This window comes from Aquarana catesbeiana, linkage group LG08 (assembly GCF_042186555.1).
Source record: "Aquarana catesbeiana isolate 2022-GZ linkage group LG08, ASM4218655v1, whole genome shotgun sequence".
Lineage (NCBI taxonomy): Eukaryota > Metazoa > Chordata > Amphibia > Anura > Ranidae > Aquarana > Aquarana catesbeiana.
Genome location: NC_133331.1, coordinates 86,636,224 through 86,661,475, shown reverse-complemented (window position 1 = coordinate 86,661,475; position 25,252 = coordinate 86,636,224). Strand labels below are relative to the sequence as shown.

Sequence of the window (25,252 nt, the reverse complement as noted above, 5' to 3'; positions counted from 1 at the left end):
AGCTGCATACAAATGTACATTCATTAGAGGACTGTGAGCAGGCAGGCAAGTGTATCTTATTGCAGAGAAGATATAGCATGTCTCTTCTGCCATAAAAAGCAGCCAGTTTGCATATTATAGAATTTCTAGGTTTAGTTTCACTAAGTACAAATCTTCTTTTTTAGTGGGCTCTGCTGGTTGCTGGTATTTTTTAAGGTAGCAACAGGATGGCTTTAGAGCAGGGGTTTCTAAACTGTGGCCTGAGGGCCGCATGCGGCCATTTGCTAGCTTTTATTTGGCCCTTGAGGTACTATTCCTCCCAATAATATGAGGCACTATTCCTCCCAATAATATGAGGCACTATTCCTCATTCAACCTACTATGGGGTACTATTTGTTTCACTGATACCAAGTATGGTGTACTATTCCTCCAACTAACACCAATAATGGGGCACTACTTCCTCCTGCTGACCATCAACCCTGCGGCCATGTTTATTCTCACAGATACTGGGCGTGGGACATTTTCTACCCCACTGGCCACAATCCAGCCCCCTAATAACTGTACAACAGTAAACTGGTCCTTTGTTTGAAAAGTTTGGAGACCTTTGCTTTAGAGTTTCACAAAATTGTCAAGCTCTGCTAAATGCTTTGTAAATGGTTGTTGCAGCTGTTGCTCTTTAGGATAGCATTTACTAGTAGGGATTGAACAGTACTGATGTTTAGGGCTTAAAAGGCAATCCATCAGTGTAAAAAAATAGCGAATACCTTGAGCAGTTGATGCAGATCTATAGGTTGGGATCTTCTGCCATTACTGCTCATGCTAGTACCTCTGTCTAAAATGTAATTTTATTATTATCTGCAATTGGGAATCCCCCAGACATAGGCAGGCAGCAGCAGTGTGTATTACATGGTGAACAAATGGCAAACCACTAAGCACACAGTTGAAATACTCATATGGGAATTGTGTAACACTTCAGAAATTGTATTTGTTCATTTTAACATAGACCTGATACAACATAGATAGTATATTATAAATCTGAAATAACTCAGTTAGCAACACAAAGCAACAACAGACTGATAAGGTGACCTCTCATTTTTTAAGCATGTTTCTTATCTGCTGTTGTGGATGCTGGACACATGATTGGCTCAGAATGCTGCCCTTACCTCTCCCAGGCTGAGTGCTGTTTCACAGAGGATTACATAAGACTGAGGTCAAATTCAATTATTTTTATTCTAACTGCATTTAAATACATAACTGTATTAATATACATAAAATACTTAAAATATTTTTAATATCTGTATTCAGAGTTCAGCTTTTATATTGGCTCATGTATAAAATGTATAATTATTTATATGTGTAAATTTGATGTAAAACACTTATGTTTTATGATTCCTGTAGGAGTGACTACTGTTCTTACAATGACCACACTCATGATGGGTGCCAGGACTTCCCTCCCCAATGCCAACTGTTTCATAAAAGCCATTGACGTCTACCTTGGCATTTGCTTCAGCTTTATATTTGGTGCACTTCTGGAGTATGCCATTGCCCATTTTTGTACTCTTCATCGCCCAGATCTAAAAAAATCTGTCCAGGTAGTGTATGATATACAATACTTTCATGATGTAATAGATTTGGTCAAAAGTTTGTGGACACATTACCACCAGTTATGAGCTAATTGGACATCCCATTTCAAAATTATGGTCAATAATATGAAGTCCACCCACCGCTTTGTGATTGTAACAGCCTCCAATCTTCCGGGAAGGCATTCCATAAAATTTTGGCACATGTCTCTGGGAATTTGTGCCCATTCAGCCAAAAAAATACATTTGTAAGGCCAAGTATTTATGTTGGACAAGACAGCTTGGCTCTCAATCTGCATTCCAGTTCATCCCAAAGCTATTAAGTCACCCAGAAGTCTACACTCTGTTTAGTCCTCCCAACAACAAACATACTGGTCAAACTGGAGTTTATTTACTAAAACTGGAGAGTGCAAAATCAGGCTCACTTCTGCAAAGAAACCAATCAGCCTCCAGGTTTTATTTTCAAAGCTTAAATTTACAAGCTGAGATTAGAAGCTGATTGGCATCCACGTGCAGCTGCACCAGATTCTGAATGCACCAGCCTTAGTAAATCTACACCACTATGTCTTTATGGACCTGGCTATGTGCCCAGGAGCACAGTCATGCTGAACCAGAAAACGTATTGCCCAAACCTTGCACTGTATGCTGTAGCATTAACAGTACTCTTCACTAGAAAACACCTGACCTCAATAATTGGGATATATTTTCACATGCTTTTGGCCATATAATTTGTCTGCAAATGCATGCAAGCAAAAAAACATGTTTTACAGAACAGTTGGAAACATTCCAATGTATACAGTCAAAGACAGTGAGAAAAGCAACAGTTCAAGCAGCAATGCATATAGATCAGCAGAGGATCTTCATAGTGTTGAACCTTTGTGTGTAGTGTTATAACATTGCAGCAGTTTATCAGTCTTTTGTTATTTGGCAACAGTCTTTATCAGACTCCTATAACTAACTCTTAAAGATGATCTGTGCCCAAAAAAGGCAAAAGACTAGTCATTCCATGCTTAAAGGCTGCCCCCAGCTGATCTTTTTTCGGTTACTGCCTTCTCGTGCCTTATTAACACTGTGTCCCTGTGTGGCAGTAGCCATCTTTGCAGAGGAGTAGGGCTGTGCTTCCTAATGTAATGCCGCATACACATGATTGGAAATTCTGCCAGGAAAAACTCAGATGAGAGCTTTTTGTCGGAAAATGCGACCGTGTGTATGCTCCATCAGTCTTTTGCTGGCGGAATTCCAGCCAGCAAAAGATTGAGAGCATGTTCTCTATTTTTCAGTCAGGAAAAGTTACTATCCGAAAATACGATCGTCTGTACAAATTCCGACACGCAAAATTCCTACGCATGCTCGGAAACAATTCGACGCATGCTTGGAATGGAAGCATTGAACTTCATTTTCTCGGGTCGTCGTAGTGTTGTACGTCACGTTCTTGATGGTCAAAAGTTCAGAGAACTTTTGTGTGACCGTGTGTATGCAAGGCAAGCTTGAGCGGAATTCCGTTGTAAAAACCATCCAAGTTTTTTCCGACAGAAAATCCGCTCGTGTGTACGGGGCATTAGAATTGTCCACCTGATGACTAGTGATCTGATGACTGGTGGGGTAATGATCAAGAAACAGCAGGAGAGATGAGGTAAGAACAGATCCACAGAATTAAAGTAGTTGTAAAGGTAAAAACCATCAGTGTGCAGCTCCCCCCTCAGCCCCGACCCCCCAATACTTACCTAAACCTGATCTCTATCTAGCGTTGTGCATGAGACCCGAGGCTCTCTCGGGTCTCTCCCTCCTGATTGGCTGAGATGCAGCAGCAGGAGCCATTGGCTCCCTCTGCTGTCAATCGCAGCCAGTAAGACGGGAGCAGGAGGTGGGCCTGAGCCGTGCTCTCTGTGTCTTATGGACACAGAGAGCTGGCTCGGGAGCAAGCACGCACTTGTGCCCCAACAGCAAGCGGCTTGCTATGGGGGAACTCGGCAAGGGGAGTGGGCCCAGAGCGCTGGTGGGGGACACGAGAATGATTGGGGCTGCTCTGTGCAAAACCACTGCATAGAGCAGGTAAGTATGACATGTTTATTTTTTTTAAATAACGTTTTTTCCTTTAAAATTATGTTAATGAAGCAGAAGTAAGCAGATGCATGCACTTCAGGTCTTCAGGTATAGCTTCCTCTCCAGCAAGGTCTCAGGAGAACAGCATACTAGTGACATCAAGAAACCTTTCTAGACTGTCAGTCAGAAGCATAGTGCCTTGGATGATCACAAACTGTAGATAAACAGCTATGAGGCTGTAGAACAGGAGTGTCTAGGCACACTTGCTGTCACATATCTGACTGTGGAGCCCGAGATGACGAGGGTGGCCTCTTGCACAATTCCCGTCCAAGCACCCCTGATAGTGGAGACAGGGACTGCTAGGGTAGTGGAAGGGTGCATGTGCCTGGCAGCTGTAGGAGTGAGCTGTAGCTTGAAGACACAGGTGTCCTTCCAGTGGTGGAGTGGAGTCTGGTCATAAACCTTGTTCAGTGGGAGCCAGGCAGACAGGTGCAGAATCAGGATCAGTTTCAAGGTCAGGAACAGGCAGAAGTCAGTAACGTGCTGGCGGCGGGGTACCAAATCAGGAGACAGAGACGCGGTCATAAATCCAAGCCGGGGACGATAACATAAGCAAGAGGCAGATATAACAGGCAGGGGTGATCCGAGAGAGGTGTTAGACGTAGCCAGGTCAGGAACAAGGTTAGCAGACATAGATAGAATTAGGGACACAGGAACCAAAGCTGAAGACAATCCAGCACTGAAGGCAAGCAGACTCCCAGTTTAAATAGGCTGCTGGGCGCCAGAATCTGTGGATGTGTGTGCACGTATGCGCCAATACGCTTCCTTGCTTGTCTTTGGACTCTGCAAATGCGCATTAGAATTAATGCGGGAATGAGAATTTACTGCACAGGAATGTGCACCTGCTGCATGAGATCCCTGACACTTGCATATTAAAAAATATTTTTTACACAAGGAATGTAGAACAAAAGCTAAGTTTTTTCAGAGTACTGCTTAGGTAAAATTAACCTTTTAATATATTACCTATAAGTTAGCAATTCCTCACTTTTTGAGTCCCAGTCCAGGTTCAATATTATATCAGTCTTGTATACTGTGCCATAGCAGTGGTAGTATACAGCCTGCTCCTGTCAAACAGCAGTCTTTGATTACATGATAGCAGCAAAAAACAGGTTTTGGATAGGTTTGTGGTTACAAACTCTGCTAACTGTGTTGCTGGTACAAGTGGATTGAAAAGTAGGATGTGGTTAGTGTTTCCAGTATAACTTGGGTACAGTTCTATAGAATGAAACCCATGAATATATCCTGTGGCAGCTAGTGCTGTATATTTGGGGGGAGGGGCGGCAAACAAGACACCTGTAGCCACCCCCCCAGTCGGTCGCTCAGTCAAACCCCCACCCTATCTCTGTTTCGTCCCCCCACCTTACTCCATCTAGGTCGTGAGCAGCTCCGGCTCCTTCTTGCGTCTCCCTCCTCCTCTGCGGCTTTACGTCTCCAACTTCACGACGGCCTCCTCCCCGCGGCTTCCCTCCTCTTCCCTCGGCAGCCTATACGATCGCTTCTCCTCTCGCCTCAGGCTCTAATCATGTGCTTCCAAAAAAAAAATTGAAATCCATGCATCCGGCGCTCTGCATGTAGATTAGGGGCCAGACGCATGGATTGGGTGGGGGGGGGGCCTGCGCCCCTAATGGACAGGCCACCACTGGATATATCTCTACTATACACTCTATTCTCTACTGCAAATTCTATGTAGCCAATATATGAAGCACTCACGTCATTATATCCTGTGGCATGGATAAAATTCTTCTTCAATATCTGTTGATACAGAACTTTAATTTTACGGAAGTAAAATACTTTAAAAATGCTAGTAAGCTATTAAATGTATACTTGTCTCAAACTATAAAACATAATCTACTGGCAGCTGTGTGAATTGTTCCTCACCACTGCACATTGGTTTACTTCTACGCTTTATTACCCTTCTATATATTTTATAATCTTAATTAATACAGCCAAGAACAAGTGTAAAGATCAACATCTTAGTAGGAGCCTCCTAAAAATAATTGCTCATTTTCTGCCTCTCAGAACAATAACTGCTCTGTGCAAACCACAGCCGGCTTTATACTTTGCTTGTCAGTGAACAAAATTGTCTTTTATCATTTAGAAGCTATTCTTTCAAGTTAAATACTAAACCAATTATGAATTTCCAGTTGAAATGACCTTTTTTAACATGCTAGAATGTGGTAACTTTTTGCAAGGATCATGGATGTACACTGGATGAAGCATTGCGTGACGTTACATTTTCTTTAATTGAATTTGGTAAAATGAGCAACAGTGATGTTCAGTCATTCATGTACAACTCTACTTTTGATTATTTTTTTTTCCATAACCTATCCAAACCTTACACTTTCCAAAATCACCTTATTGTACATCAGTCATTAGCAAATGTTTACCTATCATTCTTTAAATTGTATGTCCATTGCCTCTACTTTGTCAAAAAAATAAGTCTGACTTTGTCTTGAAATGTAACCGTAACTGTCAAGAGTGCACAAAGGGACAATAAAGAGATAAGCTGTGATATACAGGAGACAAATGGATGGTTTGTGGAAAATAGGGCAGTACAGTCATACCGGTTACAGATTAAAGAGAAAAGTTGATAAAAAGAAAAAAAAATCTTCCTTGAGGTACAAAATCTGAACTCCAGGTATAATCTTTATCGCATACTTGGACCAACCTGGATCAATAAAAGTATGAATATTCCATACTTGGTGGACCACCATGAAAGCTTAAAATTGGGGTCACAGTGTTGCAGCAGAAAGCTCTATAAATTCTGGGAAACCAGTGATAACTCCGGACAACAGACTTTCCGGAAAACAAACTTTTTATTCTGCTAGCGAAAGACACTCAGCCTGACTAGCACCAGCATGCTAAGTGTGCCCTTATGGGCGGTTACAGCATATATATATTTCAACAATTACATTCCTAAAGCATCGTGTAAGCCTCTGAAAAGCTTGTTAGTGAGTATCATCTGCAGTCTCTCATCTATCTGCCTCCTTTATCAGCTACCAAGCCGCTGTGCTTTCTGGCTTCACAGGAGAGAAGAGAGAGGAAGGGAGGTTAGATGCAAGTGCTTGGAATTTGGCTATTTACTAGTTACACTTACATGTACAAAATCTTACTTAGAACGTTCTACAAGTAAGAACAATTTATCAAAAGCAACCATTTTGTTCCAAATTCAGCCATCTTAGCCTAAATGTAACCATCTTGAGCTGCTACCACATTCCCCCTTTGATGCTATCAAAGCGAAAACTTGAGCGGAGACAAAGCATCATTTATCTTCATTATGTACACAAGTGCCAGTTACTATTCCTGCGCAATGATAATAAGAATGCTATAGTAACATTTTGGTGGTCATGGGCTTTACTCTAGTGGTTTTGATACACGGGTCACATGATTTGCCCTCCCCCCCTTTTGGGCCTAGCCAGTATCACTACTATGGCTACCAGTATCCTTATTAGAACATTTTTAGTAAACATCATATCGGTGAATATCCTCAAGCTTCGGCTGTGTGTCCAGTCAGCTTCCGGATGTGACTGGTACAGAGCTAGCAGATCTCAGATGTGTCCTTTTTCTTCCCCCATGCGTTGACCCAGCAGCTTCCAGGAATGTGCTGGGAGCAGGGCTGGAGTTGTTCTTTCTAATTTCTCTGGTCAGTTTTAGCTTTAAGGGCTCTTGAGGGTCTACTGTACTCTGCCAGGAGTCTGTGTGGTCAGCAGCTCGCTTTGCCTTGGAGTGGTGTATCCAGGGGGACACCTCGGCCACCTTAATGGCTGTGGGGGTAGATAGCAGAACAGTGTAAGGACCTCTCCATCTAGGCCCTAAAGGGGTTAGGTTCCACTCTTTTACCCACACTGCATCTCCTGGTGCAAAGGTGTGGCTGAGTTGGTCAGATTTATAGGGAGTTTCTCCTGAACCCATTTCCCTATGTCCTGCATGTTCTCCCTTAGTTTCTGCAACAGTTCACGGTTCACCCCTTCCCCCCCATCTGGTATAAATCTCCCTTGATGATTTTTATGATGGGTGGGGGCCTACCATATTGTATTTCAAAAGGGGACAGGTTTTTCCTCTTAGTTGAAGTACTCTGGATTTTTAGCAAAGCAATGGGTAGCATCAAGGTCCACTTCATTTGGGTTTCCTGACAGAGTTTGGTCAACTGTACCATTAGTGTACGGTTCATTCTTTCCACTTTTCCAGAGCTTTGGGGCCTATATACGATGTGTAGTTTCCAAGTAATCTTGAGTGCTATTGCTAATTCCTGGAGGCAAAGGCAGGGCCGTTATCTAAACCTATGGTGGAAGGGATTCCATATCTGGGGATAATTTTCTGGATCAGGCACTTGACCACCTCTTTTGTAGTCTCAGTCCGTGTAGGCCATGCCTCCACCCAGCCTGAATAAGTACAAACTGCCACCAGCAAATATTCATATCCTCCTGAGGGGAGCATGACAGTGAAGTCAACCAAAAATTCTTCCATTGATGAGGCTACTACAGTTTGTAACACATGAGCCAATACAGGCCCTTGTCTTGGGTTGTTTCGGGCACATTCTACACATCTGCTGGCTGCAGCTTGCATCAGTGTAGGTAGCAGAGGAATATAAAAGTGTCTCTCTAGGGCCCTTTCAATGGCTGTTTTGCCCATGTGTGTTCCCTTGTGGAATTCTGTCACTAATTCGGATGCTACAGCAGTTAGGATAACAATTCTCCCATCCTGCAGTTGGTACCTCTGGTCTTCCCTGTACTTTCCAGGTTCAGTCTCTATCCATTCTTGTTCTACCTTTGTATAGACCGGATCCCATTCAGAGAGTGGCACTGGGAACAGGGGGGCCATTATCTGTTGTGGGGGCTGCTGTAATGCTGCATCCCTGGCTGCTTGATCTGCTTTCCTATTTCCCCTAGCCACTTGGGAGTCTCCTTTTTGATGACCCCTACAGTGGATCACTGCAACTTCAGAGGGGGCCCATACTGCTTCCAAAAGTTCCAGTATTTCTGTCCCATATTTGATGCTCTTCCCTCCAGATGTAAGTCCTCTTTCCTTATACAGGGCTCCGTGAGCATAGACAGTCAGGAAGGCATACTTAGAGTCTACATGCACATTCAGTTTTAGTCCGGCAGCCAGTTGCAAGGCTCTGGTTAGTGCGATCAGTTTGGCTTTTTGGGCAGAAGTTCCCTGTGGTAAGGCTCTTGCCTCTATTACTGTCTCCTGTTTAACCACTGCGTAGCCAGCATAGCGGACCCCTGTCTTTTACAAATCCGCCTGTTCCTTCTTGAAGAATTGCTTTGGAGAATCCCTTTTGGTTCCCTCCATTCTTTTGTATGCTCTGCAAATTCAGAGGAACAAACCCCAGACTTCTGTTGAAGATATTTTCTGTGGTGAGGGTATATGGGAGCCGTTTTGAGAAATCATTATTAATATCTTATTAATAATACCCCAATTATTAACTACCAGAGGTGGAGCCATAGTGCCATTTTTATCTTTTCCTTTTTTTGTTGCTTTTACAAATCTGTTGCCATCAGTGAAATACTCAACATCTGACTTTCCCAAGGGACTCTCTTTTAAGTGTGGCCCGCTTGCATAGACTTCATCTATTACCTGGAGGCAGTCATGTTCTAGGGGTTCTTTTGAGGTGGGAAGCAAAGTGGCTGGGTTTAGAATGTTAACAGTCTCTAAATGGATTTGAGAATTTTCACACAGTATGGTCTGGTATTTGACCATTCGGCTGTTAGTGAACCAGTAATTTCTCTTGTAATCCATTAGTGTCTGTACTTGGTGTGGGACACAGGTTTCCTGATCCAGTGGCAACTTGTCAGCTTCGGCCACCAGGAGGGCTGTTGCTGCAATGGCCCGCAAGCAAGGTGACCAACCTTGAGCTACAATGTCCAATTGTTTTAAAGGTACACCACAGGGCGTTGCCATGATCCCAAGTACTGTGTCAGGACTCCCACTGCTATCCCCTGATTTTCACTGACATACAAATAAAAGGATTTCTGGCTGTCTGGTAGGCCGAGGGCAGGGGCCTGCATTAAGGAAGTTTTAATGTCTTAGAATGCTTGATTTTGTTGTTCTCCCCATAGAAATGTCTCTCTCTCCCCCCTTTGTGGATTTATAGAGGGGCCTGGCCCTGGTGGCAAAGTCTGGTACCCAAATCCGGCAGAATCTTGCAGCTCCTAGGAATTCCCATACTTGGCACCTGGTGGTTGGGGTGGGGATCTGGCAAACAGCTTCTTTCCTGCATTCTCCCAACTGTCTCTGGCCTTTTGATACTCTGAACCCCAGGTATTTTACAGTCTCTTGTGCCTTTTTCCTGGATAACTTATACCCTACCTACCGCAGTAACTGCAACAGTTCATTTGTGGCTTGGAGGCACTAGCCTCTGTTTTTAGCTGCAATCAAAAGGTCATCTATGTACTGAAGAAGGACCCTACTCTCGGGGTCTGACCTGAAGGACTTTAGATCTTGGGTTAAGGCTGCTACGAATAGGGTGGGGGAGTTTTTGAACCCCTGGGGTAATCGTGTCCATGTCAGTTGTCCCTTAACCCCGGTGTCTGGGCCTTCCCACTGAAAGGCAAAAAATGCACTGGGATTGTTCTGCCACTCTGAGGCAGAAGAAAGCATCTTTCAGATCTAGGACTGTGAAGTGAGTGACTTTCCCAGGTATCAGTCCCAATAGGTTGTATGGGTTCTGGACCACTAGGTGGATGGTCACTGCAGTCTGATTGACAGCTCTTAGGTCCTGAACAGGACTGTGGTTTGTTGTTCTGGGTTTTTGTACTGGGAGTACGGGAGTATTCCAGGATGACTGTCAAGGCTTTAGGATCCCATAGTGTAGAAATTTGTTCAGGCACTTTTGGATCCCTGCTAATACTTTGCGGGGGAACTGGGTACTGTTTCAGGCTGACCGGGGTGGCTCCCAGTTTTAACTCAATAAGTACTGGTGGGATTTGCCTGGCTAGTCCTAGTGGGTTGTCCTCTGCCCATACTCCCAGGATGTGTTGCAGTCCTGCAGGGAGTGGGTCTTCTGTCAGAGTAAACATTCTCCATTCCTCCTCTTTTGGCATGTTAAGGACCATAATGGGGGTCTCAGAGGGATGGGGCAGTTGTAGGACAGCCTGTCCATCAGTTTGGAAGTATATATGTGCTCTGAGTTTAGCAAGTAAGTCTCTGGCCAGCAAGGGAATAGGACAGTCTGGCATGTACAGGAACTGATGTTGGCCTTGATGTTCACCCAGGTACAAAGTCTTTGTTAAAAAAAAAGGTCTTTTAACCTCATTCCTGAGGCCTCATGCTTTCATATCGTAGGAAAGACTAGAAAAGTCCGCTGAAGGTCCGGTGAAGCCCACATATGATCAGATTGTCAGCCGGATCTGGTCCGTCGGCGTCCGTCAGACCAGTCCGGTCAAAAAGTCCGACCCTGTGTACGCCCCATTACATAGTCTCTAATAGAACTGTCCTAGGCTTTCATTGGCCTGTTGAAGGCTTTCTGCCATCTTACTAAGGTTTATGGGTTTCTTGCCAGCTGATTTCATCCCCTCTATAATAGCTGTCCAGTAAATATTAGCTGTCCGGTGATATTATGAAAATAGTTCCCTTATGGGTGGTTACAGCATATATATTTATATTTCAACAATTACCGTATTTATCGGCGTATAACACGCACTTTTTTCCCCTTAAAATCAGGGGAAAATCGCGGGTGCGTGTTATACGCCGATCCCCTGCGATCCTGACCTGTCAGAACTAAAAAATCGCTGACCGCGATTTGAAAATGGCACCGCCGGCGCCGAAATACACAGTGCCGGTCCTCGGCTCTTCTCGGCGGCTTTCGGTTTCACTCGATCGCCGCCCGAACCTAGCCGAGTATACTCGGCTAGTTTCGGATAGCTCCGCTCACCGTCCGAGTGGAACCGAAAGTAAACGAGAGCCACCGAGAAGAGCCGGGGACCGGCTCTGTGTATTTCGGCGCCGGCGGCGCCATTTTCAAATCGCGGTCGGCGATTTTGAAGCTCAGAGGCTTCAGCAAGACTGCACTGGGGCAAGGCTGGACTGGGGCAAGGCTGGACTGGACACTGGGGAAGGCTGCACTGACATGGCTGCACTGACATGGCTGCACTAGCAAGGCTGCACTGACAAGGCTGCACTGACATGGCTGCACTGACATGGCTGCACTGACATGGCTGCACTAGCAAGGCTGCACTGACAAGGCTGCACTGACATGGCTGCACTGGGGCAAGGCTGCACTGAGAAGGCTGCAATGATGGGCATTTAAATGTAAGTTTTTTTCCCTTCAACTTCCCTCCTAAAAGTTTTTTTTCCTTAAAATTCCCTCCTAAATTGAGGTGCGTGTTATACGCCGGTGCGTGTTATATGCCGATAAATACGGTACATAGACATTCCTAAAGCATCGTGTAAGCCTCTAAAAATGCTTGTTAGTGAGTATCATCTGCAGTCTCTCAGCTATCTGCCTAATTTTTCAGATACCAAGCTGCTGTGCTGTCTGGCTTCACAGGAGAAAAAGGGGAGTAAGGGGTTTAAATGCAAGTGTTTGGAATTTAACTGTTTACTAGTTAACTTAGACCCCTTTCACACTGGGGCATTTTTCAGGCACTTTTGGGCTAAAAATAGTGCCTGTAAAGCTCCTGAAAAAATGCCTCCCCTGCAGCCCCAGTGTGAGAGCCTGAGTGCTTTCACAATGGAGCAGTGCGCTTGCAGAACGTTAGAAATAGTTCTGCAAGCAGCATCTTTCGGGCGGTGGGGGAGAGGTGTATACACCGCTCCTCCACTGCCCCTGCCATTGGATTCAATGGACACTGCTGCGGAAGTGCCTGCAAAGCGCTTTGGCAGCGGCACTTTGGGGGCTCTTTTAACCCTTTATTCAGCTGCTAGCAGGGGTTAAAAGTGCCCGATAGCGGCCAAAAAAGCGCCGCTATTACAGCAGTAATTTACCGCTAACACCCCCCGCCCCAGTGTGAAAGGGGTCTTACATGTACAAAATCTTACTTAGGACTTTCTACAAGTAAGAACAATTTATCAGAAGCAACCATTTTGTTCCAAATTCAGCCATCTTAGCCTAAATGTAGCCATCTTGGGCTGCTACCACAATAGCAATCAGGGGGTTGCTTGTTTGGCACTGCTGCCATTCACAGAACAAATTGTATTTTTTTAAAGAATAAAGGGAGTTCCCTGTTTGAACAAAGTGGAGAGGAAGAGCGGTAACCTTGAGGTGCAGTGTGGGTAGGTTAGGAATTACCGCTGCTAATTGAATTGTGCTCTCATATATCAAATAAATTCTAATGTGTAAAAAGCAAAAAGGCCCAGAAACAACAAAAAAGGCATAGGCAACCTACACAGGCAACAGTACCTTGATTCAAAAAAAGTGCTAAGTGCAAGTGCAAATACACATATAACTGAACCATCAAACAAAGTGCTAGTGTGCATTAAAAGAAAAAAAAAATTATATATATATATATATATATATATTAACATAAACTAAGGTACACGTTCTCCAATGCGAATATGTTTACTGAATCTTCAAGTCATCAAAATCTTCATATACATCAATTGCAGCTACTGTATACAGTTGCGAGCATCCCTGCTCTTCCTCAGGCTGTATGGCTTTGTGTGAACATTCTATAAGTGATTCCCTCTTTTATTCAAAACCTCTAGTACAAGTGGGTGTTACCCCACAGGTGTGTCCCATGCTTCCAAAATGAAAGGCCCTGGGAGAAAAACATTAACCCCATGTCAGTTCCAATTTGTTTCCTACCTAGGCAAACAAATGCCTGCACAAGCCAAATAGATTGAGAAAGAGGAAAAAAAAAAACAAATCTTTCAATTCATAGTGTCACAATCAAAACATCAATAATTCCATATAAGCATATTTTCATTCATCATCTAGAAAAAGGTATCTTGAATGAAAAAATCGCATACAGGTGCGATAGACATGTAGTCCACAGATTCCAATCAGGACTTCATTGGATTTTCATCCTTCTGATCAATTCCCACCTATTCCCATGTGTCAAGATGCGACTATCTGAAAATAGAAAATGTAAAAAGTCGCTAACTGGATTGTCATAAAAATAGATGCGACTATCTAAAAATAAAAAATGTAAAAAAGTCGCTAACTGGATCGTCATAAAAATAGGTACAAATCATAATCCCTATTCATCCCATCTGGATATGGATACCCGTAATAGTTGACTTCTTACAATGGAGCGGAAAACATGGGGAGGGGGGGGATGAAAGCTGTCAAACAATAGTTTGCTTGAGGCAACTATTACGGGTCAGGAGAATAGTTAGTAATGAAACCGTGAGGAATTTAAGAATGAAGGAAATGTGTTCTAAGTTTTAGGAACGAGGATATCCCAATTACATTATTTAAGAAGTAAAAAAGATAGAGCAGGAGGAGATGGGTATAGTTCCAGTGAGACATAGACCACAGACGAGACGATTACCGTTTTTGATGCAATTTCACAGGTTTTTAGAGTCATCAAGAAACATTGGCCCCTTTTAAAACGCTCCTATCCACAGATTGTGGTCTTTCAACAAACACCATTTAAAGCCTTTAGAAGGAATAAAACATTGCGAGACGCATTGGTGAGATCACAATATAGACCAAGGGAAAACATATCTAAAATGACATTTCTGGGTAAGAAAAGGAAAGGGTGCTTTCCCTGCTTGAGTTGCATTCAATGTAATCTTTTACTTAAAGGTGACCAGTATGTCCATCCTGAAAATGGAGATAAGGTTGTGATCAAAGGATTTTTTACATGCTAATCCTCCTATGTGATCTATATTCTGACCTGCCCATGCAAATTGCTGTATGTTGGTGAAACCACTCAAAAGATTAAAGACCAAATCGCACAGCATCGCAGCACCATTAGATTGAAACAACCAGGGTTGCCAGTATCAAGACATTTTTTGGAGAAAGGACATCAGGACTCAGATCTAAGATTTATGGTGCTTGAGGAGGTTCCCCGAGACAGAAGAGGGGGTGACAGAATACTGAGACTTAAGCAGCGAGAGGTTTGGTGGATCAACAGGTTACGATCCCTCTATCCAGATGGGATGAATAGGGATTATGATTTGTACCTATTTTTATCACGATCTAGTTAGTGACTTTTTAACATTTTCTATTTTCAGATAGTCGCATCTATTTTTATGACGATCCAGTTAGCGACTTTTTTACATTTTCTATTTTTAGATAGTCTCATCTTGACACATGGGAATAGGTGGGAATTGATCAAAAGGATGAAAATCCAATGAAGTCCTGATTGGAATCTGTGGACTACATGTCTATCGCACCTGTATGCGATTTTTTTCATTCAAGATACCTTTTTCTTGATGACGAATGAAAATATGCTTATATGGAATTATTGATGTTTTGATTGTGACACTATGAGTTGAAAGATTTGTTTTATCTCTTTCTCAATCTATTTGGCTTGTGCAGGCATTTATTTGCCTAGGTAGGAAACAAATTGGAACTGACATGGGGTTAATGTTTTTCTCCCAGGGCCTTTCATTTTGGAAGCATGGGACACACCTGTGGGGTAACACCCACTTGTACTAGAGGTTTTGAATAAAAGAGGGAATCACTTATAGAATGTTCACACAAAGCCATACAGCCTGAGGAAGAGCAGGGATGCTCGCAACTGTATACAGTAGCTGCAATTGATGTATATGACGATTTTGATGACTTGAAGATTCAGTAAACATATTCGCATTGGAGAACGTGTCCCTTCGTTTATGTTAATGGATATCGGTGGAGAACAGGGAGTCCACCTTGACACTATTCCAGTTTAACAGCAAGGACAAAGAAAAGGCAGTAACCCACCCAAAGTATGGTATATATATATGTATATATATGTGTGTGTGTAATTTAAACAAGGTGAATATATTGACTCTTAAAATATATATGTAATTTAAACAAGGTGAATATATTGACTCTTAGAAAAAACTAGATAAATATGATAACTCATAAAAAATCCATTGATGCAAATAAAGTCCATAAATTCTTAACAGAAAAATCCAGTGGTAAATTAACGTGAAAAAAGTGCTGTAAAGGAAGTGCATGCAATCAGGCAATATCTTCGCGTAGCACGTGTCACACTCGTGCCCCCTTCTTGTACTGCACTCACCAGATGCCACTACCCATCAAAGGGTATCAATTGACTGTAAAAAGGGGTCCTTGCGGCAACCTCCTTAATCTCCTTCGCCCAGTATGCTGTAATGAAGGCTATCCCACATTGTGCAGGGAGCTGGATCCTGGACATTTTCTGTGCAGGGTTGTCTGTGCTTTCCTGGCTCTGAACTTTTGGTGGTTGGTATAGCAGCAGCTATTAGCATATGTTCATGACTATGGTATTAACTATGGCTTGTTACCTGCTATACCAATAACCCCACCCTTCCATCTAATGATCACACAACACTGAAATGGAATAAATTGGCCATAGCAGCTGTTTTATTAACCAAATATAAATATCAAATAATTACCATATTAATTAACATAATAACCTTTTAAAACATAACATCCAGTTTATTCACTAAAATGGAGCACAAGGTCCCAATAGGCATAAAGCCAGAACTGTACCTGCTAGTCACTTCCCAGGCCTCCAGTCGTGAAACCACTGACTCAGAGACAACTTGCAGGTACCCATATACGAACTGGGAGCCGTACCTCAGATGGGTCTCTACACAATACTTTTTGATGTGCCCATATGACCTAAAAGGACCTTGCACCCCACCAAGTACCACAACCAACCCCCTTAGTCACTCAAGACCCCCCAAAACTAACACACATTGCCCACCAAAATTGTAGGGCGGGCGAGTGGGAACTTGCTCACCCCCTCTCCCTTGTGACTGTGACCTCTACTTCCTTTTCCGGCTCACTTCCTCCCCCTAGCTCCACCCCATAAACCACTGAACAGCCCTGCTTCCTTAACACTCCTCCTTCACTTAACTCCCTGTAACCAAGCCCCCATTAACCCCTGTCATGCCGGCCCTCCGTTGATTGCCTTTGGTAATACTCCGGGCCTCTCTTTAGTTCATAGTGCAGAATCATTTATTTCATTCCTTGAACGGTAACCTTGTCCAATCAGAGAATTGCTTATATTATTTGAACAAAAATACAAGGTGTTCTGTGTACGGCGGCAGTGCTGAGCAAGTGACCATCAGTGATCAGTGTGCAGGGGAGAAGCTGCTCGGCACAGGAGCTGGAATATCGTGGTTACTACAGTGTCTACTACAATGATTACCAGCTTCCCCAGAGGCCCCTCAAGTATGGGATATGTATACTTACATTGGTCCAAGAATGACCAATGTAAGTATGCCATAAAGATCATACCCAGAATTCATCTTAAAAAAAAAAAAAAAATCTGACTTACAACTGAAAGTGAAGATTTTTATTTTTTTTTTATTATGATTTTATTATCTATTAGAGACAGAGTAAAAAAGTGCAAAATAGTTAGACTTTTTGAAATAAATAAAGCTGTGAAGTGTTGTGGAAGGTACATGTAATGTTTAAGACAAATCTGTGTATTGCCCATGCCAGAGAAAGCAATAGTTGGGCTTTAATGCCTCCCCCCAAACAGAACAGCCTCACCCTAACTTTGTTCCCCACCACTCTGTTCAGGTGGCAAGAGTAAGGAAAGGACTGAGGTTACACAGTGCTCTTCTCATGTCCCATGTGACAGCTCTGAGCCAACCAGCACACACCAGTGGTGGTACATGAGAAGAAGAGGAATGAGTCAAATGCTTATCCATGTTTAGAAGTATTGCATATTTTCTTCACTTCACTGGCACCAGAAATTATCAGTGAAAGAGCAAAGAAAATTTGCTGCTGTGAAGGGGACACTAACACAAATTTGTTGCTGTGTGCTACATGAGCAAACTACTGGCTTTCTTTAATTCCTAAGTGACTTTTGTGCTGTTCACTACCTGCCACTCACAACCCTTATCCCAAACTACCATTTTTATTTACTTCCCATGACCTTGTAGGCCTAGGTCAAGTGACGTTTAATACCATCTGATTATATTTTTTACAGAATGATCCAGAAGAAGAGGAGATAGATATGAATGGAACCATTGCAGCAGTTTCTGGCAGAGAAAATGCCCAAACCGAAGTTGACAGCAACAGAAAAAAGAGGAGCAAAGGCAGCCACCTCGCCATGTCCACTTTGAAGAGAATCCTGTGTATTTTCTATTGTTTCCAAGTTGAAAACCCACATCAGATAGACAATTATTCCAGACTCTCCTTTCCTCTGAGCTTTGTAATAGTAAATGTTTTTTACTGGGTGTACTATCTGTATTTCTAAAATGTATGTCTGATTCAAATCAATGGGGATGGCATTATTGAAGTGCAGCAATTGTGCCAGGGCCCCAAAGCATCCTGAAGCTATGTGAACTTGAAGCAGGTAAGATCTGTGATGGTTTTACTCATAAAGTGTCCACTAAGTTGCCAAGCTCTGAACATTCAATGTCATTGAGAAATCCTTGACACGCCAGGTCATTCTTTTGTTTTGGCATGACTTTGTACCCTTCTCTGATCCTGTCACCCTGTGCAGAGGGCTTGTTATTTTTAGGGTTTTGTAATCATTGGCAAGCAAAAATGTAGACCTAAGGGATTACCAGATTATTATTAGAAATAACCACATTAGGCCCCTTTCACATGGCTGTTCCGATCAAGCCCACCTGTACGTTTTCCAGGCAGATCTGAACATAAGTTTAGTGTTAGTCAATGGACAGTCTATGTTAGTCTATGTACATCGGATTAGCTCCGAGTCTATCTAGGTCCAAATAAAGAAAAAAAAAAAAAAAATCCATGGAAAAGGATTGCAACCTTTTCCATTTTTTAGCATCTAAACATGACAGATCGGAGGTAAAAGGATATAAATAAATATGCATTCTTTTACATCTGCCTGCCCATAGACCTAACATGGGTCCATCAAGCTCCATTTTGAACTCTGTTCATTCATTCCGTTCTGCTGTGTTTCAGCAGGGAATCTGTACATAGATCCCCTTTAGATCAGAATGGACTCCGCCTGTGTGAAAGGACGATTTCACACTGCCAGTACTAAGTGGTCCATCTGGTCTGCTTTTTTTTTTTAAGGGAATGTATAATGATTTTGTATATAAATTCTTTCTTTATTTATTATAGTCAGGGATAAATAAATATATGTTTAAAATATATATACAGTATATATATATTTTATAAGTTCAGTAAATATAGATTATTGCACTTTATTTTTTGCATTCTGCTTTTAAGTAAGCAGGTGGTGCTTAGGGCTTGTTTTCACATTTACCTAGGCTCTCATTTTGCTGTAAAGCCTGTTATTTTGACACAGATGCTTGTGACTCTTCAACATTGACTCATCTCTTATTGAATGGCTCAATTCAGAGTTTCAATCATGAAACGACAGGAGGCAGCTACTGCTGGGGTGCCTATTTAGCTATCCCACAGTACTCTGAGAATCCCTTGTCATTCATTAAATGTTTATTTATTAAACACAGTTTGTATACACAGTAGATAGTGAAAACAGACCAAAATTCAGTATAGTTTTCTTTTAAATGATAACTTTTGTGTAAGGCAGTGGAAGGCAGCTAATTAGATTCCAGGATCTGTGATGCCCCTGGGCCCCCATTAACTAGTAGACAACATCAGCAGTGCCATGTATGTCAGCAATAATACCCAGGAGTAGGCACAACACAATACTAATGAAGATTTTGATTTCATTATTTTAATCTCAGATTCACAGAAGTCTCTATTTGAAGGTAAAGAATAAAATGTATTTCTAAACACATTTTTATAAAATGTTTATCTTTCTTCTGTGCATGGTCCACCCTAGTTTTCTAAGGCTAAATAGCAGGGAAGGACACAACTTTTCAGTGATGCTTCTTACAACATTATATGCACAATCGGGATCTGTGCAACATTTAGGACGTGAGTCCAAGAAAGGTACAAATGTTTTTATGAAGTCAGTATACAGTTCATTTACCCTAAGCATCCCTTTAGGAATTTTCCTGATTAGAACTAACTGGTTATGCCAAATGCTAGTTGCCTTGATATTGACATTCATGCAGCTACTTTCATATCATTGTTTACTCTATAGCAAAGACACAGTGACAACACAAATTGTAACACTGTTGATTCAAGTACAGCTAACACAACATTACAAAAGAAATGAACACTATTAATGTTTGCTGTTTTTCTGGGAGAAATATAGAAAATGTAATAGAAAGCCTGAAAAACAGCATTTACCCTTCCTATAGAAACTGCTATTTCAGGCTCCTTGGTGGCTCCTTACATTATCAAATGCTGAACCAGATGCTGGCTCAATTATGTGATCTTGGCTGAAGAAGCATAAGAGAGCAATGGCCAGAATGAGATGGCCAATCAGCATCAGCCCTCAAGCCCCCTTCAAATAAAATCACATCACAAAATGCTGCCTATAGCAGTAGTTTCTTTTGGATTGGTAAATTTTTTCAGCCTATTAGTCTTCCTTTTTTTCCAAGAAAGCCTGTTACCATATATTTACCATATATTTATCTTAATAGAAATCTCTAATAAATGAAATACATAAAGCTGCCATTGATGACTTTGTTCTAAGAATACCAGGTGCCTGGATGCACTGGCTTCAATACTTTGAGACCTTGAAAAAGCATGACAAGTCAGAACTCCTGATCCTCGTATGCATTCCAAATCAATGATATACAGTAGAATGTACTGAAGCCAATGGAACACCTTGATACCCAGTAAATATATAGAAACAAGGTTAACATTGACAGCTTCCAGTAGACTATTGTTCTTCTACAGTACAAGGTCTTTTAATACTGCCCCCACCTGCAGCCTAAAACCGTACCAGCAGCCCCAGGCACCTATGGTAAAGCATTCAGTGTGTTGTAGATCCATTTTACTCTGGATTTTCTCACCAAAATGGCTGAAAGCCACTATAAATATAGGTATCAGCTGATGGACTTTCTAAGGCAGTCTTTCTCAATTAGGGTTCTTCCAGAGGATGCTGTGTTCCTTGAGCAATGAGAAACTTCTGCCTCTCAGATGGGTAACCACTGACCACAATGATCTTTTAATCTGTAAGAAGGGAGTTCTTTCCCATGACTACAAATGTAAGGACCATTCTTCACAGTGACCATAACAGTATTGTACTGTGAGCTGTAAATATAGTATTAACATAGATTTTAAAAGGGGTTCCTGAGCAAAGTTATTTCAAAGGTCCCTCATTGATAAAAAGTTTGAAAAAGTTATTTCATTGGTTTGTCCATATTAAAAAAGGTTGATTAAGGCTGCTCTATGGTCTTCCCAGACAGTCTAAGAAGGCAAATGGCATACTTTTGTGGAAGTAATGGTATATTTTATGAAGCTTTGTGTCTATCATTTCTAGAAAAAAAAAAACATGTAAAATGGCTATTGGTGTGACCTTGCTAAAATGTTCTCCTCACTGACAGACAACAGAGCAAACAAACAGCAATATTAAGCAGTATTTGTACGTAAGACACACTGGTGTTACCCTTCCTGCTCCACAACAAACAATTCGAATGTTCCCTTTTAACAAGAAGGATATAAAAGTAAAAAAAAAAGACATATGGGATTTGGGGCAAGTTGAAGTCACATACCTGAAACCTGATAGTATAAGTCTCTGAATTCTATTTTCCCTAGTTCCCAAAGAAATGACAGAATTAAAGTAAACCTGTACTTAAAATAGGGGCTGTGATTGTTGTTTTTTTTGTGAAAATTCGAATTGCCCCATGGTTATGCTGAACCATCTGCTACTGCAGCCTCACTCATTAATTTACTTTTCATTAATTGAACAAAGTGCAAGGAACTATGACTATATTAACATGTGTAAACTATAGCAATGAATTGGTTCTCAGTTTACATGATTACATGGGGATATTACCTGATTTTTGACTGGTTGCTAATAACTATAGAGTAGGTTATTGTGCTTTGTTCAATACCATTATGGCTTGTGTGCTCGGCACTTGTCTTCAAGGCACACTACCACCAACTGACAGTGTGTGTTTTCCCTACTGCCAGAAATTGTCAAAGTGACAAAATAGGGTACAGTGTAAAAGCTTTGTTTGCTTCGCTGACTTGTTTGGTGTATCAGTTCTGTACAGGACAATTGGACTTTTCCAACACTGCTGATTACCATTCAGTCCATTTGCATCTAGTCGCTTTAAATGTGAAAGCCCTGAAGCATTAAGTAGTCCTTTCTTTGGCCAATGCAACATCAAAGAAAATGGCCACTTTTTTCCCCCTTCCCAGTAGGATGTATTCATTTTTTCTTGACAATGCTGGCTCTGTATAGGTTGACAGGATTTACTATTTCATGTTATGGTTGAACATGTGACTTACTCTCCTTCTCATGTCTCTTATTGGCCCAATGTCATGACATGGGAGCATTGTGGGGCTTATACAGGTAGTTTCTTTCCCCAGCAGAAAAAAATTAAGTTTAGTAAATGTTGTTGGTGAGGTAACTAGCTAAATTTTACTTATCTTTTTCCTGCATTTGCAAACGTAGAGCACCTTGTCCTATCTGCTTGTGTTGATCTGTAATTGGCAACCATAGTATAAATAGTAGACTCATTTTACATACTTGCAATGATATCTTATTTACTGAAAGGTGTGATCAGCCGACATAGAGCAGATCTATCAAAACTGGAAAAAGAAGCACCCAAGCAAAAAGCCAAAAAGAATGGCAATACCTATACCCCCTGTGAAGATAACTGAAAAACACACTGTGGGCCTGGATGACTGGGGATGAGCACCACCACCTTAGTCAATAACCTCACAGGGTGTTAGTATTTATTTGCGTGTGTGCCTCATGTAGTGCCTGTGTGATGTCACTAGCTTTCTTTGAAAGCATAGATGCATTTTAATGTTCCATCCAAACTATGGCTGTCACTGTATACTGGTAACAAAACACAGGCATTTTGCATATAAGCATTTTTATTGTATAATGTATATAGCATATTTATTAAGATGTATTTAATTACTGAAAGAAGTGCAATCATGTCCTCTGCATCAGTTATTTGTAAGTAAAATTACTTTCAGTAATGAGTATTTCCTTAGGTTGGATTATTAAATGTTCATGTACTGTATATACACAGGCTATTGTAATATACATTTTTATTTGTATGTACTTACAACTGATTGCATTAATAATACAGCATTGTATATACTTATTACATAGACCTCGTTCTTGTTATTTATATGGAATATGGCAAAGCACATGTTTTATTTGAAGATCATTCATTTCAAAGGAAATTACACAGCATTTCAGTCAGTACACATTGTGGCTCATTGGTTTAACATTTACCTGCAAATCATTTTTTCATGTGACTAGGGGCCGGTTCACACTTCCGTGGAGAAATGCGTTTTTCTGCAGAATGTTTTTCTCTGTGGTTAGGGTGAACCTACCCTGTTTTCTTGTTTTCTCTTTTATATTCTTAGAACCTTTTTATATACAGATTTAGCTCTTACTCCAGTTCTTTCTCTAAGCTGAACTCCAATGGTGTGCGCCAACTTTTATTTAGCGCAACTTGGTGAGACACAATCCATCATATCGCATAGTGCTGCAGCCAACGGAACCTAATGAGATGTCACTATAGAAAAGAAGCTTGCCACAGCTATCTGGCTGTACTGTTTGTGGACCACATCCCTAGTATATATAGTAAAAAGCCAGCTCCTCAAATTGGGATTTTAAACTGACCACAAACAGTTACAGTAATTGTAAAAAAGTACAAATTTATTAACATGTACAGTATAACAATGAACAACGTTCAGGTGAAAATAAAAACAAACACATGTGTTGGGGGCAGAGATGGAAATAGTGCAGATCTTCTTCAGGGACAAAAGGGCTTGAAACATCCAAAACTGTGGTTTAAATCTAGGATAACCAAATACAGGTCATAAAAATTATGCAGGAATGCAGAAATATAAGTGTATAAACCGTCTTACATTACATACATAAAAATCATACGTACATATTGTAACAAAACCAATAAAATGATAGCTGAACATACTGACCCCAAGTGTTAATGCTCCACCCAAACAGCAGAAAGTCATAAATCAACAAATAGAGAAAGAGATTGGTCCATCAGAGCCACGCATCAGGCCAGGAGATCGATGACGGCCAGTGATCCAGGTCCGGAAAAAATGGACAACCAAACAACTAGCCTGTGTATTTGACTGCGATGTGTCTAGATGGGTATAAAGATTAATCCACCAATTAGTTCAGATATATTGTCTTGAATTATTGGTGAAAAATTGTGTTCATATGGTAAACGAACACAAACCAAAAAGTCAAAGGCCAGAAGATTGGTATACCTACATTCCCATACGCTTTTGATGGGACAAATGGTATTCGTCCTCCAGAAACAAATCATGTTGGTATCATATAGTCTATGTCTAAATATAAGCGTCCAAGAAATCACTGGCCATATATTAGTACAGGGGTCTATCAGCAGGCTAGAGTAGCCATATAATCTAAAAATAGCAGCAGAAGATATCTATTAGCTACAGAGATTATAAGAAAATATAAAAAAGTATAAAGCATAGTCCTAGCCACTGCTAGACTAGCGGTGAAATGACCACAAACAGAAGTATCCAGAGTTGTAGCATCCCAGCCGCATGGGGGACTTACCTTGTGTTTGAGTTGAACCGGTGTGGCTCTTTCCGTCTGCCAGGTGGAAGAGAGACTGACGGAAAAGGCCAGACACTATAAATACACATGTGACGCAATAGGAGATGATTGCAGACACCTGGATTGGAACATCAGATCCTAGGTGTCTGCAATAATGCATCATCTGCCCCCAGCATGCATAACCAGGAAGTAAGCACATTGTGGTCGGCGCCTAGTTCTGACGTAAACATGCGACACTGGGGGGCACAACGACATACCGACGCAATGCATCACGTGGTGCATTGTAAGTAACTAAATAGACTCAGTGTTGGTTATAGGGAGGCTTCATAGCAACTGACGAAAAACCCCAAAAAACTTATCACTGGGAGTATGAATAGACTCACAGGAAAACGCAGTTTAGAACCTGCAATTGTTTGACAAAAATGCATTCAAAGTAAAGCCGCTCACCTCCAGCCACATGGCATGTGTGGCTCTGGCGGAGCATCAAACACTGAACTGAAAAGTGTAAGATATCCTGTGTGGAAAGTAAAATGAGAAATTGGGGAAGGGGAAAAATGATAAAAATGTTAGAAAGACTAAGGAAGGCAATGTGGAAATCCCAGATGCTAGAAATTCAATGAACGGTACATATATATTAACAAGCGAAAAAATGCCTGGGTAATATAGTGTGTTCTGCCCCACACATGGGATCAGTACGAACATGCTGGATACCATAAATGTATACATGTACAAATTTCGTCATGCCATATCGACTCAGAACATTGTGTAGGGAACCGGTAAATCACAGAGTTTAATGCCAACATATTACATCGATCATATAACCCAGGTAGTTGAGTTGGAACATTGGAAAAATGGGGGGAGGGGGGAGGGGGAAAGAAGGGGAGAAAACAAGAAAAGGAAGGGGAGCCATAGGAAGGGGGAGGGAATATATATACAAGCTGGTGA

The 25,252-nt window shown here is 41.6% G+C and overlaps 1 protein-coding gene across 1 annotated transcript in view; it reads left to right on the top strand.

The window, feature by feature from the left end:
* Window positions 1–21,272, top strand: part of GABRP (gamma-aminobutyric acid type A receptor subunit pi) — a 170,034-nt gene extending 148,762 nt beyond the window's left edge. The window contains exons 9-10 of the mRNA XM_073596083.1: window positions 1,378–1,571; window positions 17,690–21,272. Coding sequence (XP_073452184.1) covers window positions 1,378–1,571; window positions 17,690–17,959 — 464 coding nt within the window. The 3' untranslated portion in view covers window positions 17,960–21,272. The remainder of the gene's footprint in view (window positions 1–1,377; window positions 1,572–17,689) is intronic.
* Window positions 21,273–25,252: the final 3,980 nt, after the last annotated feature.